Source organism: Papilio xuthus, unplaced genomic scaffold, assembly GCF_000836235.2.
Source record: "Papilio xuthus unplaced genomic scaffold, Pxut_1.1 DF826938.1, whole genome shotgun sequence".
Taxonomy (NCBI): domain Eukaryota; kingdom Metazoa; phylum Arthropoda; class Insecta; order Lepidoptera; family Papilionidae; genus Papilio; species Papilio xuthus.
In genome coordinates, this window is record NW_013531711.1 from 5025930 (window position 1) to 5045075 (window position 19146).

Consider the following 19146-nt stretch of genomic DNA (forward strand, 5'->3'; position numbering starts at 1 on the left):
TTAAGGTAGAATTTATAATAATTATCTTTACTTAGAAGACAGATTAAAACCAAGAAGTGGTCGTTTTTAACGTATTTGCGAAATATTTTTTCTTTTGCTGCATGATAACAATAACATACCCATAAAGAAAGAATTTCTATAACATGGTTTTTATTTAAAACTTTAAATATAATCGTATAGAAGATATTATGATTTTAAAACTATTTTAGTTTGTTTCGATAGAAAGTATATATAGAACCTAAGTTAAATTTTAAATTCGCTGTTAGTATTAAGTGTTAAAGGAAATGAAAAAAAAATCATTTTTGTATACTTACGAGATGTCTATTAAAAATATGTAAAAGGTATAATACATTAAATCATAATTAGCATTAATTTACTCTTCAAAAAATGTTTAGCAGCGTTTATAAATGACGTCCCAGAATAACTTACAAATAGGTTAAAGAAATACGAAGTCTTGGTTTCCACGGTTGAAACATCTGTTTAAGAACAAATTCTTTGTGAAAAAATGAGATAGCTATTGGTTATCCGCTCCTACTGATTTCGGAAGCCTATGGTTGAATGGTCTCTAACAACTTTTAAATATTCCTGCTAAAATAAACAAATTAAATAAATGCTGACGTATTTATTAGCTTAGAAGTTTGAATTCAAATGGTATACGATTTTGAATAATTTAATAAGTAAAGTGTAAAAATATTCAAAGTGATTTTAATTCTAAGCGCTTTCGTTTTCTTTATTTAAACAGAGATATTATTTCATGTTTGTTAGATAATTATTATAAAAAATATAAATTGATTCCATAAGAGAGTTTCGCAGTTTTGTCAATTCTAATATACTCGTTTATTACGTAAATATAATAAATACTTTTTTAATTATTACTTTTCGCTGCAAAATATTTAATGAGATGAATCAATAAACAGTACAATATTTTATTCATTAGATTTTTTAGATGTTGATCTATTAAAGAGTGAGAATTTACCATTATTACGGACATAATGCAACGGCATGCAACAGGCAGCAATGTGCCCGTTGCTCTTTTATTCTCCTATGATAGCTTTTCCTGTCATAACAAATAAATCTACTCAAAAGTAATAGGACGAGAAAAAAGAAGAAGAAGCGTATAAAAGAAGGTCGTTAAAATAAAGACTGTTTTGATATAAAAATCTTAGAAAAATATACACAGTTTATTATTACAGCTAATGACTATCAATATTTACAATTGTATTGACTATTTGGTAGGATCATGACTGTTTTTTTTACATTTTATTCACCAGCAGCAGCTCTTCTTTTTGTAGTGGGTTACGTGCTTGATGATGTGGATGGGGTAGGGCTTCCATACGGGCACGGGTACTTCCACGTGCTTCTCCACGGGGACGTGAACTTTCTTGATAACCTCGTATGGCCTTTCAACTGGGATTGGTACCTTCCTAATGACTTCGAATGGCACATGCTTCACGACCTCGACGGGCACTGGTCTTTCAACCTCAACGTGCTCGGTTTTGTATACAGGGTAAGGGACATGTTTCACGACGTCAACGTGAACCGGGTAGGGTTGAGGCACTGGCACCCTGACTTCCTGACGGACTGGGACGGCCACGGGCTGGGGCACTGCCACTTGGATATGACGGGTCACTTCAACTGGGATGCGACGAACGACGTTTTGTACGACAGACTGCAGCTCGTATCTGGTAGCGCCAGCAACTGGGCGGCCGACGGTAACCGTGGTGCCGAGTACTCTTGGAGCGCCGACAGCTCCGTTGGCGGGGCCAGCGAGTCCGGTGTCGAGAACTGGGCCGATGGGATTTCCGAAGGCAGGACCCGATGCGGGAGCACCAAGTAAAGCGCCATCACCTCCGCTTGGTCCTACAATTGGAGCACCGTTTGAGATAGGTCCAGCGCCCAATGCGGGACCTCCAAAACCTGCATCGCCACCGAAGACTGGTCCGTTCGCCAAACCTGGACCGTTAAGTCCTGGGCCGCTGAGTCCGGAGTCGCCAAATCCAAGATTTCCGCCCAGAGACGGGCCACTGGCCAAGGGTTGATCTCCCAATGAAATGTGTCCATGGTTAATAGAGCCCAAGCCTGAAGAGTGATCATCGGCTAATAAGCTTCCATCGGCGCTAGCTCCCGGTCCACTCAAGTCCAAAGATGGTGCCGGAGGTCCGTAAGATGTAGACGGCGAACCGAAATTAGCTGATGGAGAATTTAGAGCTGAAGATAAGAAGGAATCGGAGCTGTGTTCTCCAGTAAGGATCCCGGCATTAGCACTATACGCTAACGCAGACAGAAACAGCAGTTTCATCTGGAATAAAAGTACAAAGATTTTAGGACATGCTGGGAATGTTTTTTAAATTAAAGTTAAATCTTAATTTTTTTCAAATTAACTTACAACAAACGCCATGGCTGTTAGCTAAACGCTTAAAAGCCAGCCAAGAAGAGGTTGTTGTTGCTTGTTTCGAGTTTCGGTGGTTTGTGATGTGATAACGTTCTGTGCCCACATATTTATACAGATCGTTCTATACAACGCCCATGCATAATTTAACGACGTCGGATGGTTCAAACGTCATAATCAGTTCCTAATATTTTTGTGTTAGTTAACAGATCGTAGTCATAGTTTGCATTCCTATGTAAAACTAGCGAATTTTTTTCACTATTCGTTAATTAATTCTGCACGCCTTTCTATGGATAAGAATTAATTATTCTAGAAGAATAGTGATAAAGTGAACTTCCCGTCTATACATATGTTTTAATTAAAATTAAAAGTATTGTGAACTTTTTGCGATTTATGTAATGGAACAAAATTTCTTGTATAGTTATGTACGCGAAAATATTATATATTACGGTTTTATACGATATATAAAATATAAGTTAGTTAAATCACTCGTGTATGGGGAAACTATCTTGTTATATCATAACGCATCTGCTCCTATTTTTTATTACTTGGTATCGTTGCCAAGTAATAAAAGTGTTCCAAAATATAAAGGGGAACATCCTGCACTCAATAAGTAGAATAGTTAGATAAAGACGAATACCGTAACATAGACGAGTGTTTTTATTATTATAACAGCAAGAATTTACAAAGAAAACGAAACACCCTGTTAAATTTGTGTACTGCGTATAAAAATAAATAGGTTAATTTTATTCAAAATATTTCTTAAGATTCCAGAAATTGAAAAGGGCTTTTTATATTCTGTAAGTAAATAGTTACTCATGACCCAAGTTAAGATCCTTCTTTGAGAAGATCTAGATAACCTAAGATCTATTTAGAAAAACTAAATTTAAACATTACTTAGGTGTACGTCACCTGAAATCGCCTCAGGTAATTAGAACAATAGTAGCATAGATTACTTGTGAATTGTAAAGCTTTCTTGGCTAAAATAATATTTAAAATCAATTAAATTATTCATTTAAACCGGAACTGGTATGTATTGAAATTTCTATTATTTATCATATTAGTATTGGTAACAAATACATTTTAATAAAATTAGTAATAAGTGAAATTTTAAAATAACGCGTAGACTGTTTACTTATACTGTTAAATATGTCATCCTATCAGGTGTATATCGATTACGATATCTTAACTTTTTAATAAATCTATAAAATGTTTAAAAAAAATTATCGAACTGAATAATATTAACATCATGAATATCTGATCTGATGAATATCATAAATAAAAGATGTCATCTTTTACGTTCTATAAAATAAGTTAGCAAATATCAAATTACCATAAGACTTATTTCATAAAACTACATTAAATAAACAGTGGCTGTTCGGCTTATCTTTCGTCACTTATTACCATTAATGCCCTTTATTGTGTAATTCGAATTTGTTATTATAATTCGATAAGAAACTGGTTTGACCTCCGTATAGTTTCACCTGGTCTTAAGAAAATATATGCTGATTAGTTTTCGACTGACCGATATTTCCGACTTCTTCCGGTTGACTTCGTGTCAACTTTTACGTAATTTTTAGCGCGACTTGTTCTATGATTTTAGGCATTGAATCTGGTTTGTACACGCGCAGAATCATAATATCAAATGTCTTTTTCCGGAATTTCGTTATGAATTACGAAATGGTTCACATCATTAAATTACGTCTATGAATGACAAGTTTCTCTTTATTATCTTTTATTTCTAGCTGCATGAAATTTAATTATAGGATACATACATAGATACACTTACTAAGACTATTGCGGCTCATTTTAATCTTGTCTTTAGGCTAATATATTATGGTAGGCAACGCATTTGCAATTGCTTATGAATATGGGCAACAGTTACTTCCCTATTTCAGCGATTTCAGGCGGCAGCTCGCTCGCTTGCCATCTTATGATATAAAAAAAAATACTGGTGTAGGTGATTCACTTACTAAGACTATTGCGGCTCATTTTAATCTTGTCCTTCGGCTAATATATTATGGTAGGCAACGCATTTGCAATTGCTTATGTCTATGGGCAACAGTCACTTCCCTATTTCAGCGATTTCAGGCGGCAGCTCGCTCGCTTGCCATCTAATGATATAAAAAAAATAATACTGGTCAGTAAACAAAACATAACATTATTTTATATTTTTATGTTATAAGTATGTCAGCACTTAATAAAATAATTTCTAATTTCTACTCTAATATATCAGAAATATTGGTAGGAATTTGGAGTTATCCATACACTAGCAGCAGTTATTATGTGTTAGCTCTTCAAATTTACTTTTGTAAATTTACTTAGAGCAAACTTAAACTAAAAACGATCTTTTACTGCGTCTTATATTAATTTAATCGAAATTCTGTGTGAAAACTTATTCGATTGAAATTAGTTAAATTTTCTTGTATTTGATGATGGTGACATATCGATATTTATATTGTGTAAGGTTTTAGACTGATTTATGAAGGCCGCGCAGAAAAGTAGCGTGGCCTTCACCGGCCGATGGGATATATTTAGTATATTAATTATTTAATATAGTAATGCCATCACAATATTAAAAACTTAATTTGGTATGAATGACAACATCATTCGCGTTTTCTCACGCTCTCTAGTTCAATTTCTACAATAATAAACTTTTAGATTAGTTTTAGTTAACTTATGTAAACTTTTGTCTATGTGTTTGTCATATTATTTGGTTTGGAATAACTTCAACTTAATACCTACTTAAATTAAAATTAAAAATACAAATATAGAAAATGTAAAACTTCAATTTACTTCATACAGCATTGCAATATAAATTTTCATATAAGTTATCGTGTCAATCGGAGCTAAAATCGAAGTTATAAAATCTAAATTTCCTATGCTATGAACTTAATTATGAAATAAATATTAACTATATGTGTTTTATGCTAGCATATTTTTTTCTGATAAAGGCACAGGTGAACGACGTTTATATTTTGTAACGCCCATGGACATCCACGACTTCTGATATGCTATATACCCTAAGAACGTAAAAACATAGGTTTAGTACATCCCTCTAGATTACAGGCGTGGTAAATACTTACTCCGCTGGCACAGCGACCCAAATCCGCGAATCGGCCCGGCTCGCCCGGTGAAATACCACGACCACACAGAAGACAGGCGTGAAGTGGAAGCAATTCCGCGTTTCGTCTGATGAGTGTGCGTCCCGGAGGCCAAAATTAGTCCTCTTTCCCTTCCCACCCTTTTTCTTATTTATAAGAAAAGGATGGGAAGTGGAAGTGGACTTTCCGGATGAGAGGATGCATGGAATGGGAAAATATTTTCTTTCTGTGCATTCTCTTCTCCGTCGATTAAAGGTAGGCAACGCATATGCAATTGCGTATGTCTATGAGCAACGGTCACTTCGCTGTTTTTAGCAATTTCAGATGGCCGCTCGCTCGTTTGCCACCTTGTGATATAAAAAAAAAAGTAATTTTGTACATCTGAATTTAACCCAACCAACACGACTTGCAACGCTGTTAGGTTTTAAAACTATATAGTATGTGTTTTTTTACCCATGTCTTCTAAATTACGTTCCTTAATTTGATTTTAATATTTTTGTTTTCGTCAATATATGTGTAATAGTACTGCATTATTTTTTATATTTTCAAATTAAAAAATAAATAGTTATTACTTTTTTCGGATTTAATCGATGTCATAGTTTATCTTATGCCAGAGTTTTTAGTTCGTCAGTGACTAAATTAATATAAGTTCAATTGTTAGATACTGGTTAAGGCAGCATCAGAATACATCTTATAAATAAATAAAATAAAATTGTCTTTGGATAAATTTTTTATTAAAGTAACAATCTACATTACTATTTACAAAGAAAAAGGTATACACAATTCTTTGACCTAACTTAATGACTTAGTTATCACCCTACATTGCAGCCTCTCGATGAGCTCATGATGGCAAATATGTACAAAATGTTAGACTAGCAGGGAGGTACACAGTTATTGTTGAGGTACACTGGTCGCGCAAAAGGCAAGCTGAGATTACCACTGAGACCAGCCGTGGCCGTGGCCGAAGCTGTGTCCGTGGCCGTGACCGTGGCTGATGTGCGCCTTGTGATGGACCGTCTTCACCACAGGAACGGGGTAGGTCTTGACGACATGCACCGGTACTTCCACAACCTTGACGATGGGAACTTCAACGATTTTCTCAATTGGTACAGGATGGTCTACTGGAACCTTAACAACTCTCTCAACCGGTACTTTGACGATCTTTTCTACTGGATAAGGCACTGGCTTGTCGACATTGACGTGTTGAATCTTGACAACAGGTACCGGTACGTTTCTGACGACGGGTACTTGGACCGGGTAAGGTTGAGGAACTGGAATCTGAACTTGCTGAGGAACCGGCACGGGCACGGGCTGGGGTACTCTGTGTGTGACGTCGCGCACGACCTGGTAAGGTTCATCGCGTACTCGGTATTGGGTGGGTGCTCCATTGCTGTTAGCGAGACCGTGAATCTCGTTGATTACTGGAGCCTTGGGTCCCGGGGGTGGAGCGCCACCACCAAAGTTCAGAGGTCCAGCCAAAGGTGCTCCAGGTCCGTTTAATGATGCGCCAAAAGAACCCCCCAATGGTGCACCAAAGCCAGCACCAGAAGGTGCAGTTAAAGGTGCTCCCACTGGTCCGTTTATTCCGGCACCAGGTAGGGTCGCAGCGGCAAGAATAGGGCCGGCGTCACCGGATGCATCATATCCGGTACCATGAGACTCGACGGCTAATCCACCGTTGAGGAAGCCGTTGCCAGAGAACGTAGCTGAGGGCAGTGAACCTGATGGGAAGCTGCTCGGAGAGAAGCTCGAGGCGCTGATGGAAGGAGGTGGTGGCGGCACCGCGAGCCCACCGTGGCCTCCATGTAGGATACCAGCATTACTGCTACTAAGTAAGATTGCTAAAAACGCTAAATTTGTCTGAAAGAAAAAAAATAAATGTTGTAAATGTACGATTTTTATTTTAACTCATTTTATTTTTTCAAATAACGTTTCAACTTACAAAAGTAGCCATTTTATTTAGCTAATCGCTGGCCACACAACTATGTCTGTCTCTTCACCAACAACCGAAGCTCGTTTGTGCGGCTTCAGCTTTTTCCTTCATATTTATATCACGGTGTAGTTACAGTGATACGAAGCGTTCTGAGACAACGAACTGGTTATTCGTTCGTCTCTCTTTTCTAACGAATATTTTACTGAATTCATTTTAATATCAGTTACTTAACTGTTGGCCCAATGAAGTGTTTAGGCTCATCGCTAATGTAAATGAACTATGATTTCCAAATTAATAACTTTAAAATATAATGTGTAACTTCATTTTAATCTTTTCATCAACACTATGTTTTCTTTGCATTATAATACGTATGTCGATATTGTATAGAGTTTTTGTTTACACCTTATATAGGTCGAGAGACACAGAGAGACAGAGGGAAAGCATTTACTCACGAAGAAACAAGCATATGTGAAGGAATTATTAGTCGTACAAAATTAGGAAAGTCCCTTCTAGCTATCTTGTCATTTGTTTTGATGTAGAAAGTTTCATAACATATTTTAAAAAAATGTGTAAATATGCCATCTTAATTTTACTGCCATAGACAGAAACCTATGACCTAAATTAACTCGTTCTTTTCATAATTAGTAATAAAGACTGGTGTTTTACGAGTCTAATAAATATTAATGTGAGATCATAGGCATAAATTAGCAATTGCGAAATAATAATCCATTGATTATCGCGTCACACGCAAAATGTTAAACGACAGATGTCTCTATGATGGAGTTACAAAAAAACTGTTGCGTTTTACATTTAATCATTCATCTGGGATATGCGAAGAAGACGCAGCAAGAAAGCGAAACACACGCAAGTTTTTAAGAATTGCAAGTGTTGGATTTATAAGATGGATGGAAGGAATGAAAAGTAAAATTATTTCATGAGAGACAATTAAATATTTTCCTTACAGTTTAACGTACATGAAGGGAAAATATCATTTCTATACAGCATAAAATAAACTAGGCTAGTTTATTTTGTATTATGTTAAGTATCAAAAATTTTTGTGTATAAAACGTATGCATGAGCACATCAATCACGTGTAGGTATCCCTTAAAATTTATTAATAAAAAATGTTTTATCTCCTTTTGTCGAGAAGTTATCATACCAATAAATTTCTGGTCTATCAACACATTTATTCCAAATAATTAATATGCTTATTAAAGTAAGTAACCAGTTTAATAAAACAAAAGACAGTTGCAAGTTTATATTTCGTTTATTTTCTCATATTATTAAAAATATTAATAAATTAGCAATACCTTTACGACTTATCACATAAACAAGCAATGTTATTTAATATTACAGACTAATAGATGTTAAAATATTTACAATAATTTTAGTAATAAAAAAATCTTACGACTATATCACTTAAACTATTTAAACAGACTACGTAGTTAATTTATTATACGTACCAAAATGCAGGTTTTATTTAATTATTTACAAGACACAAAATTAGAAACTAAATGTAAATGCCATTTTGGTTACTTAACTTTAAATAATTAGGTAAAATAAAATACGTCTTACTGTTATCAAATTAAAGTTAGTGTATATGGAAAATATGTTTAAGTAAAAATTTAGGGTAAGATTTTCTTTTTATACCTGAAAAAGACTAAAACGTAACGAACTGATTGTCTTATTAACATATTAACTCTCAGAGGTTTGTGTGATGTCAGATTTGTCTTCGGCTAGATGAGATGGTCGTAAATGAATAGGTACGTTTTCTTCCACATCATCATCACTATCTTCTTCAAACAAAGGTTCACGTTTTACAATACGTGATTGTTTATATTTATTTCCACGCTGTCTACGATTGTTATCGAATTTATTTCGCATTCTACCTTTTAAACCTCGAATTGGTGGTGGTTTCAATAAAGGGTAAGGTTCTCCGATGACCATTCTAGGATTTTTCCTGAAAGTATAACGATCTGGTAATAAAGAATTTGGATTTCTATATCTGTTGCCGATCATCCTATAATTTGGATTCATTTTTGGTTTATCATCTCCAATTCCAACTGGAAATTCATCATTGTTAGATGCTTCTAAGTCCGGCTCTATGGCTTCTCTGTTTTCGTGTTCCAAGTCATCTTGTTCTATCACAGCGCCTATTGGATGATTATGTGTAGAATCTGTAATAGGTATTAGAGTTTCTGCTTCCTCTTGACTCCGTGAATATTTTACGCCTTGATATGGAAGACGGTTACCGGTATTTAATTCAAAAAAAGGACTTCCCGGACTGCCTAAAACGTTACTTAAAACTGTATATTGACCTGTATTGTCATTTTGGAACAGAAGTTGTTTTAACTGTGACATATCCCATTTTACTGGATTTGGTTGATTATACTGATTGCGAAAAGATGGGCTTACGTCACTTGTTTTACCTTTTATAAATTCGTTCACCATTGATAAATCCAGATTGTAAGGATTCATTACCTTAATTCCATTTATAGTCGGCAGTAATGTTTCTCTTTGAGGGTCATATTCCTGTTTAGAATTCATTTCAATTTGTTTGTCTCGTAATAATTTGCTAAGGATACTAGTGGCAACATCTATCTGGTGAGATTCAATATTTTGATTAAGTAATAAAGGTGTACCTGTAGGAATGATACCTTGGTTGACACCTGTTTGTAATTGCGAAAAATGCATATTTTTCATACCTTGCAACCAATATGGAATGTCATTTAACTTCAAGCTATTGCTATTATCGGATGATCCTTGATTTTGAGAGCGTTGTTGTTGTACATTGGTTAAAGGTTGTGCACCTAAAACCGATTGACCTAAACCATTGAATGGCGATAAATTTATGTCAGAATGAGGTTTATAAGCCTGACTATTAGAATTGGATAACAATTCATACTTTTTAAGGTTTTCATAACTTGGTTCTATCTGCCTTGAGTTGTCTGGTGAAAAAATTTCGTTGTTTTTCATTTTATAAGTATCAGAAAACGGTTTTAAGAATTGTTTTAAATTTTCATTTAAGTCTTTACTGTAGTTTGTAGGAAAATATTTGTTGTTAGCATCAATTGTACCGCCATCTTGTTGTCTTGATTCGAAATTTGGAATATTATTAGCACCACCGACTTTGATAAAATTTTGTAAATCATTCTCTTGATCTAACGGTTGTTTTATTTTATTGTCAAATATATTTTCTCTAGGATTTTGAAAGTATTGAGATGATTGTGTTATTAGATCAGCTTGTCCATTCAAGTTTGTTTTATCATTTGTCAAGCTCTTATGGTTATTGTTATTAATCATGAAATTACCCGGATCAGCATTAGTCAAAATATTTTGAGGATACCGTGCTTGTAAAATATAATTATTTAAATAAGTTTCTTGTTGGTTCTTCATGTTTTCTTGAGCTTTTGCAGCTGCTTTTGCAAATTCTTGCGTGTCTGTGGTTTCAATTTTGTATTTTGATTTTTGTTCATAATCATGATTTTTGCCATTGTCAATTTGACGATAAGAAAAACTTAAGGAACTACCATCAGATTGATAGTTATTTTGTTGATTAGGATAATTTATTGGTAAATTAACGTCATAATTTACTAAAGGCTTTCTACCTTCTAATTTCCACCCATAATCACCGTGGGAGTAAACATCTTCTTGCTTGTTTTGTTGTTCTATTTCTTTTTCACGGTTCTTAAGATCAGAGTGTGTCTTATAATCAGGTTGAACAATACTTAAAACAACATTATTTGCTGATGGCATACTACCTATTTGGTTCATATCATTACTAGGATTATCTAAATTAGAATTTTGCTGATTTTCTTGGTAATTGCTCTGTAAGTTTTGTTGTGGTGCCTGTGTGTATTCAGATCTTGAATTAGGCAAATTATTTAAGCTTAAATGCATAGAGTTTTGCCAATTATCGCGGCTTATATCAGGATATATGGACGATACTGGTATCTGCGTTGAAGATGGCATTTCATTCTGATATTGTTGCTGCATATTTGGATATTTGATTCCGTTAGCAGAATTGTCAAAATGATTAACATAAACATTTTGATTTCTGTCTCTATAATTTGTTCCGTAATTAAATGCATCTCTTTCTACATTTAAAGAATGTCTATTAACATTATTGTGGGAGGGTGATCCGGATATGATGTTTGATAAAGTAGTAGATATGTAAGATTGCGCATTTGCAGGACTCGATGAAAATATTGGTGAAGAACTGGAAACATAATTGCTAGATGGTGTACCAATGTATTGATTGTTAGGTGAACTTGTAGACAGATATAATGTTACCGATGAAGGTGTGCTCTGTATTGCTTCTATACCAAAAGAGTGAGCGTTATTGTATTGATAACTATTTAAATTATTATTATAGAATTGAGGAGGATATCTAGATTCTGATTGTGAAATTAAATTATTTTGTTGGTTTCCGTTGTTATAATTTGAGGGAACTGTTGAATATTGGTACTGCGGTTGTGGTGTTGCTGTATATCCAAATGTAGGAGATGGAGTTGAGATTTGCTGATGCTGTAGTTGCGGTTGCTGTTGTTGATTGTATTGACTTTCTGCTCTCATCTGTTGAAGGAATTCTTCAGGTGGCAATGAATATTGTAATCCTGCATACTGGTTACTAGATCCAGTGTCACTGTCCTGTGAACCAATATTTTCTTTTTGTCGACTTTCTTCATCAGCATGATGAAATGGGTTTTTTATTCTATAAATCTTTCTAGTTCTACCCCTGTCCGCTCGATCGTAGTCAGAAAAATTGTTGTCATTATCGACCATATAATATGGGGCGTTACCAGAACTAAAAGATAGGCTCTTAGGCTCATTTTGGGCAAAATTAGTACTATAACTTGAGTTGGTTTCAATCTCTCCTCCATTTGGTGATATATTCTTTAAGTGTATACTGTTCTGATCGGAATATCCATTTTGGCATCGCACGTTTTCGATGACCAGAAAGACAACTAGTATCCATATCTGAAATTTAAAAATCGGATATTATTACTTATTTAAAACCATTATAAATTAGTACAAATAAAATGGCCTCTAGCGTCAAAGGTCGTTGCGACTCAGAATTATCAATGGTATTAACTTCAGGAGGCGACAACCTTTCCCTGCCCTTTAGTTTCATTCCTTTCTCTTACCATACTCGGGTTTAACAGAAAGTGATAGCGACATTTGATTTACTATTATGAGTCTATTACAAACCATATACTTAACCATACCAAATACCTTAATACTTTTAGATAAAAATTTCAGAAAAAAAAAACATTTTAACTCCCTAATTTGAGGTTAAAATATTATTGCCTACAAATTCAAACTATACATTTAAGTAAAAAAAATAGTCAAGTTCATATAAGCAAATTCAATCAATAGGCAGAAATACAAAAATATTAACTGAGTTATATCGAATTGGGCAAACATAATAGCTTCAAATTATCTAATACTGCTTTTTTAAACCATCTGGTGGATAACAGATGCTACCATTATATAATTCATAATTTGTCAAAAAGGTGTGGATAAAAAATATTTCTATAACGACCTGATGAAGAGAAATCTATACCGTTTTTATGATTAATAACTAAACTGTATCCTTGTGTTACGTCATATACAGTTTACACGGTTACACATTTTCTAAAACAATGTTTCGCAATAAGTCTCCTACTGTTTGAAGTTATGTTTTCATAATAATCCGTATGATTCATAGATAAAGTAAAATAAATGTTTTCAATTTAAATAAAAATAATTGCATTATGCCTCCTGGTTTTGAGTTTCGACTTAGAAGTAAAATTTTATTTTATTGTTTTAAATTATCAAAAACATTCAATATTATCAGCCTAATCCAACGATAATGGAACCTCGTCAGTTGAAGTAGATATTGACTTTCATTTAGTCCATTTATTAATTTAATTTAAATCTAGTTAATTTTTTTAATATATCAAGTTCCTAAACATGGCTAACCAACATCGTTGTGTTAACGCAAACATAACAACAACTACTCAAGTGACCTTAATTCATTGAACAAATATAACTACATTACGTATTTTACTGATAGTGAAAATCGTAAAAAACCAGTTGATCGCGTAAATCTGACCCGGGTAATGTAAACATGGAAGTTAATTTGCATAGACCAGTTCTTCGTAATGTAGAACGGAAATGTATTAATTATGTAATACATAAGATTTATGACATTGCACCCAATTGGGTCACGACATACCTACACTTTGATCACGTAAGATCGGAGAAAGCGACCCGGGTGACCGCATTAAACTAATACTTATGTTTGATGTCATCCTTGTTGTCTTAGTAATTGTATATTTAAGCTGATTACTTAATTATGCAAATACAAATATTGCGAATACCACTACTGGTTCCGGCTACAAATTATGCTTTATCTCTCGATATAACTTCCAGCAAATATTATAAAAAAACTAGCAGTTGCTCTCGACTTCGTAAAGGTGGAATTATAAAAGTAGCCTTAGTTACTCCCGCGTACATCTGCTACATTCCAGTAAAAGTCCCGTCAAGATCTTTCCAGTCGTTTCAGAGATTACACGGAACAAACGTGAACTTAGGTATGACCAAGAGTCATCGGAAGTCTATGGACAAAAAATTGAAAAAAAATCTTTTTGAATAACGATAATCATCACGGGTGCGGTTCTTTTATATTATATAATATACAACAAGCACTTCAATTTTAATAATTGAATACATAGATAAATCAATTATTGCATATGGTACTTAAAAGAAAATTCAACTTGACTAAAAAGCCAGTGTAATGAATCTGTGCAGAGAGATATCGATCCGAGATATTGACACCTGGACACTAATACTGCAATAAATTACACGCAATCACTGATTGTTATCTGATGTGAATCGTCAATTAAAATATGGCAAATGTCAACATGGACCAATAAATCAAAAGTATATGTTATTAGTAAATGATTATTTTAAAAATAAACAATTAAACAGCTGATATGTTAATTTGATGATAGTGTATAAAGATAAATGTCTCAAATCATCAGATTATTTAAATTATTTTTTATTACAGATTCAAAAAATAAACAAGACCAAACATTTACTGAATTTTAAGTACAATTATTGTAGAATTTCTGCGATATAAGATCGTAATATTAATTAAATACCATCTCAAACCAATAGGTATTTAGTGTGCAAAGATAAAGGTCATATATCAAAGCTTCAGTCGTATGTTAATGCTTTCAAATCGTGCCCAGAGTCATGACTGCCTTATAACATATCACCTTAGCCTTTGTCTTGTGCCATAAATAGAAAATAGAATCCTAACTATTATTTTCATTGTGTTTCATTGATTTATAGTTATGTTTTATCTATCAGCTCTAGCTCATGTATAGAACACTATTATTATCGCGAGTCGCGGGCGACCACTTCTATACCAAAAAAATCAGGAAATATCCCGATCGAAATCACACCGTTTCGTGCCTAATTATATTAGCTTATTAGAAAGTTATAACTGCTAGCCAACTCTTAATAAATTCTATCTTGATTTCTCTTAAGGATTGGTTATTTAAGAAGTTAAGAGTGCGATAACAGTATACATATATTAAAACACTAGCTGTTGAATACGACTTCGTTCGCGCGGAACTAAATAAAGAAAATAATATAAATCACTCCCGCAGTCATAAGCTATCTTTCAAAGTCCCGTCAAAAGCAACCCAGCCGTTTCGGAGATTTCCCGGATCAACGCGAATTTGCGGGCGGACAGACAAACATTTCAAAATTGGTTTTTAGTTAAAATTAATTTTACAAGAAGTAATTTAGCTTATAATTAAGTAAAGTTGCTTCATATTATTTTAAAAATTAAACATGTAGTGAATCAATTCGATTTGATTTTTCTACGATGTTTTAAAAATGATTTAATTAAAAAAAAAGTTACATCACCATCATATCATCTAAATTGAAATCAATTGAATTTAATTCATTGATACGTAAAACATTATGCTAATATGTGTATTATAATATACAAAATTAACAAATTAAATAGACAATTTATGTATACAGCAGCATAATACATAGGTATTGTAATTTCTCACCTTACTATGACAATAGTTGATGTAATTGCAACGTAATTGACTCTCACTTTATAATTAATATAAAAAAATTCTTTACATTAATTAAGAATATATTTTTAAAAAGATACAATTAATTTTATTCATTTGATTTTCCTAGTTATTACGTGTAATATTTATTATTACTTACCGATTTATTTACGAACTTCATATTTACGAATTACCACAAAACACAAAAGTTTAAACTTATTACCACATAACAAACACAATCTCACACCATAGTACTAACAATCGCTGTATCAAGGGTTGCCTATGGTCTTGAGCGTTGCAGTCGTGGTGAAATGAAGTTCAAGGCTAGTCTGCACCAGGTTTATATACGGGGGTAGCGGAGCGTTAAAGATTTGTATGTGTGCAGTACAATAACTGCATACTGCACGCTTCCAATATACGTACGTTACTCTCGGGATAATTGATCTTGAACGATCTCGCAAATACGTTAACGTTGCGTTATTATATTCATACACTGTTATTTAATTGGTTTCATCTGTCAAAGTTGAATAAAACCATTGTTATCCTTGAAGTTTAATTAATCAATATATTTCTTATTTATGGCTCTCCCTTCTTCTAATGCCTCTCCATTATTAGATGTTGACAGTCAGCTCAGCGAACCCATCCCTGTAACTTAGCGGAATGTATTCCCTGAAGTTAGTGATGGACTGTAACATTTGACAACTAAAGAACTTAAGGCCGCTCGTACACAAGACTACGTATATAAATTTTCCTTGTGTATGATGGACCTAAGAGTGAGGCGATTGTGTTAATTTACGCCTTCGCTACGTCCACAAAATTGTTGGGGTGTATTATTCCTTTCAGAAGCTTTGCGTAATGATATTTGAAGCAAATATCTTTTCATTTTTACAAACAGGCCTAATTTTTATTGTTTATATATTTGGGTAAAACCATCTGTCCCCGGAGAGTCGGTGGCTCGCGGGTTAAGCACTTGACTTGCAATCTGCAGTCCTGGGTTCGAATCCCGCCATGTACAAATGTGTTTTTCGATTTCCGATTTACATATGTACTTTTATCCAACGTTCTTACGGTGAAGGAAAACATCGTAAAGCAACCTGCACATATCTGAGATGAAATTCAAAAGATATGTGTGAAGTCAACCAACCCGCACTTGGCCAGCGTGGTTGACTATGGCCTAGTCACCCTTAACTTAGGGTATAGGCTCCAAGCCCCTCGGTGGGGACGTATAGTAAGCTGATGATGATCTGTCCCCATGAAATACTGAATCAGAACACATAGATGAGAACGACATATGTTACTAGAATTTAGATATGTCGCAAACGGTGTCCAATAAAATGATGAAAAATGGTTTTGTGATTATCATATATCTATCATTTTACCGCTCGTTGATCTTTTGACAACGATTTAAGCAATGTAGGCCGTCACATTGCGAAATAAAAGTTTTCACAAGATGCTGTTTTCATATATTAACATAAGTGTCACGGTAACCCAGAGGTCGCACGTTCGCCCATCATTAATGTGGAAGAACTTGTCCCGTAACACCTTCAAAGAAACCTATTTATTTAGTTTAAAAAAACTCTAGTAGGAAGTAAGAAAAAGTAGTATAAAATATTTTTTTAAAACGCTATGAATCAAGTTTTCTAACTTCTTGAATCATGCAATTATAGTATTACCATATAATATCAAAGAAAGCTTGATAAATATCTTACGTGTTGACCTATGCAACAATATAACCCTTTGCCCGCTATCGACGCGCTACGGTGAAAGAGAGTTCGTGTAAGCGAGCATTCTAAGGGTCATCCGATGTTAAAAGCACCGCCTTTACTTTTAGCTCATTAGTCATGCGAATGTTTATAATTTGTTAGATTATAATTACACGGTTTCACAATACGAAAAGCGGTGATAGCTACTTGCTCACGTTTTATAAAGCGTCGGCTTCGGATTCTGGTTTTTATACGCACATTGCTTAAGATATCACATCAGTTATGGTAACCAAAACGTCCTGCCTTAACATCATATAACTTCGTCAGAAACGTCAGAGTATCTGTTATAAAAACTACAGTTGAAAATGGATAAGCAAGAAATCTCTATAAACAAAAGTCAAAAACATTGTGGTCCCTTGGATTTTTGCTTATATAGTTTCAACTGCATTACATTTTTGATGACGATACAACCAGTTTTGACTGTACTTATCCGTAAATTTCTAACTTGCTATTTTGTGTTTAATATAAAATCTTTATCCAAAGAAAATAGAAAGGATATTTTTTTTCACAGAAATTTTTAAAAGTATTAAAAATAATTTTCGATGTAACTGAAATATATTTAAATGTGTCAATAACTTAACAGCAAAACAATTTTACACAACATATATCTTTTTTCACGAAAATTAAGATAACATGGTATAGCTCAAACAACTTTCAAATTACATCAACGTACAACTTTCTTTGTATAATTTCTTAAATAATTATCTCAGTCGAAGTCAGTATATCATGAATAGAGAGCAATCAAAGTACTTCCTCATCTATAAAGCTGCATTTATCTCTACAATCAAGTGACGCCTTCAAGGCAAAAGGACGTATACCATCTTGTTTATTAGATTGCACGCCCGGTATAGCTTCGAGCGAAACGATTGTGAACATTAACGCCAGTGGAAAATGTCAATGAAACTGTACCAAGTAATCACACTTAATTTCAAATAATCGCTAGCATTTTTAAGATACGATAAGATTGCCGCCATACTTTGTAAGTTTCAAACTCAAGAAAGATATAATTTCTTGCAGAATTTATAAAGGATGATATCAAAAACATACAAAAGCAAACACTTAATAAAAAATACCGTTACTTAATAATGTATTGTACATTTAAATCAATTAATTACAGTGGTTGGTTATTGGTTAGTGGTTAGTATGATACGTTCCGTAGGCACTTTGACACAGCGCAAAAGTTCATGAGATGAATTCATGATAATTGCAACAAAAATCGTAGGCGCTTTTTTTATTAATCAACTGTCGATTCTAAATAATGGTTTATACTTAACTTATTCAGTTTGTTGAGGTCAAATCTAGGCATTAAATTTGTTATAAATCTTTATTTAAAATAAAATAATTATGGGGAAATGTATGTGCTGAAGGACGTCTTTTCTATTTTATCAACCAGTCTTTATATTTTTAGCGCCTGTGAACTTTTGAACATAAAGTTCAAACAGTCAAATTAATACAACATCTATGAAATAATATTTTCTATTTGTTAAGGATAGGGTTGTCAGCTGAATGTACGTATCAACATATCAACTCATGACCCGATGGGCTAGCGCCTGTCCAAAGTTAGGGGTTATTTTCGAAAAGTACAAAATGTAAAAACACTTTTTTTGACCGTATGAGTTGTGTTTTTTTAATTAATAAAATACTATATGCTCATACTGTTAACTTGTATATGAAATAATGATAAAGTAAAATATAAATTCCACTGCTCCCCTAGCATATTATCTCTCAGGAAGGTATGTTAATATTTTCGTTTTCATTGATTATCAAAAAACGCCCTCTAGTAAAATACACTGCAGTTATATTTACTTTTTTTTTTTTTTATAGTCAGGAAATGCATTTACGCACGCCTACGCCGGGCGGTGCAATGGCGTAGGGA

General features: G+C 33.7%; 3 protein-coding genes across 3 annotated transcripts; all 3 read right to left on the reverse strand.

Moving 5' to 3' along the window:
- Positions 1 to 1146: 1146 nt before the first annotated feature.
- On the reverse strand, positions 1147 to 2457 carry CPG8 (cuticular protein glycine-rich 8). The gene is given in 2 exon segments (NM_001311915.1): positions 1147 to 2299; positions 2387 to 2457. Coding segments are annotated over 2 exon segments (1047 nt in total). The 5' UTR covers positions 2399 to 2457; the 3' UTR covers positions 1147 to 1264.
- Positions 2458 to 6205: 3748 nt separating this feature from the next.
- CPG7 (cuticular protein glycine-rich 7) lies at positions 6206 to 7501 on the reverse strand. The gene is given in 2 exon segments (NM_001311962.1): positions 6206 to 7353; positions 7436 to 7501. Coding segments are annotated over 2 exon segments (939 nt in total). The 5' UTR covers positions 7448 to 7501; the 3' UTR covers positions 6206 to 6426.
- Positions 7502 to 9062: 1561 nt separating this feature from the next.
- On the reverse strand, positions 9063 to 15798 carry LOC106121588 (protein PF14_0175). The gene is made up of 2 exons (XM_013317301.1): positions 15668 to 15798; positions 9063 to 12406 (listed from the first exon to the last, which is right to left on the reverse strand). Exons 1-2 carry the CDS (start codon positions 15686 to 15688, stop codon positions 9122 to 9124), a joined length of 3306 nt encoding a protein of 1101 aa, XP_013172755.1. The 5' UTR covers positions 15689 to 15798; the 3' UTR covers positions 9063 to 9121.
- Between the last annotated feature and the right edge of the window lie 3348 nt (positions 15799 to 19146).

Excerpts from the sequence above, each read along its gene's own strand:
- LOC106121588 (XM_013317301.1), bottom strand. The coding sequence starts at position 15,688 with ATGAAGTTCGTAAATAAATCG. Across the intron at positions 12,407-15,667 it reads TGAAGTTCGTAAATAAATCG|ATATGGATACTAGTTGTCTT; the intron begins GTAAGTAATAAT and ends TTTAAATTTCAG.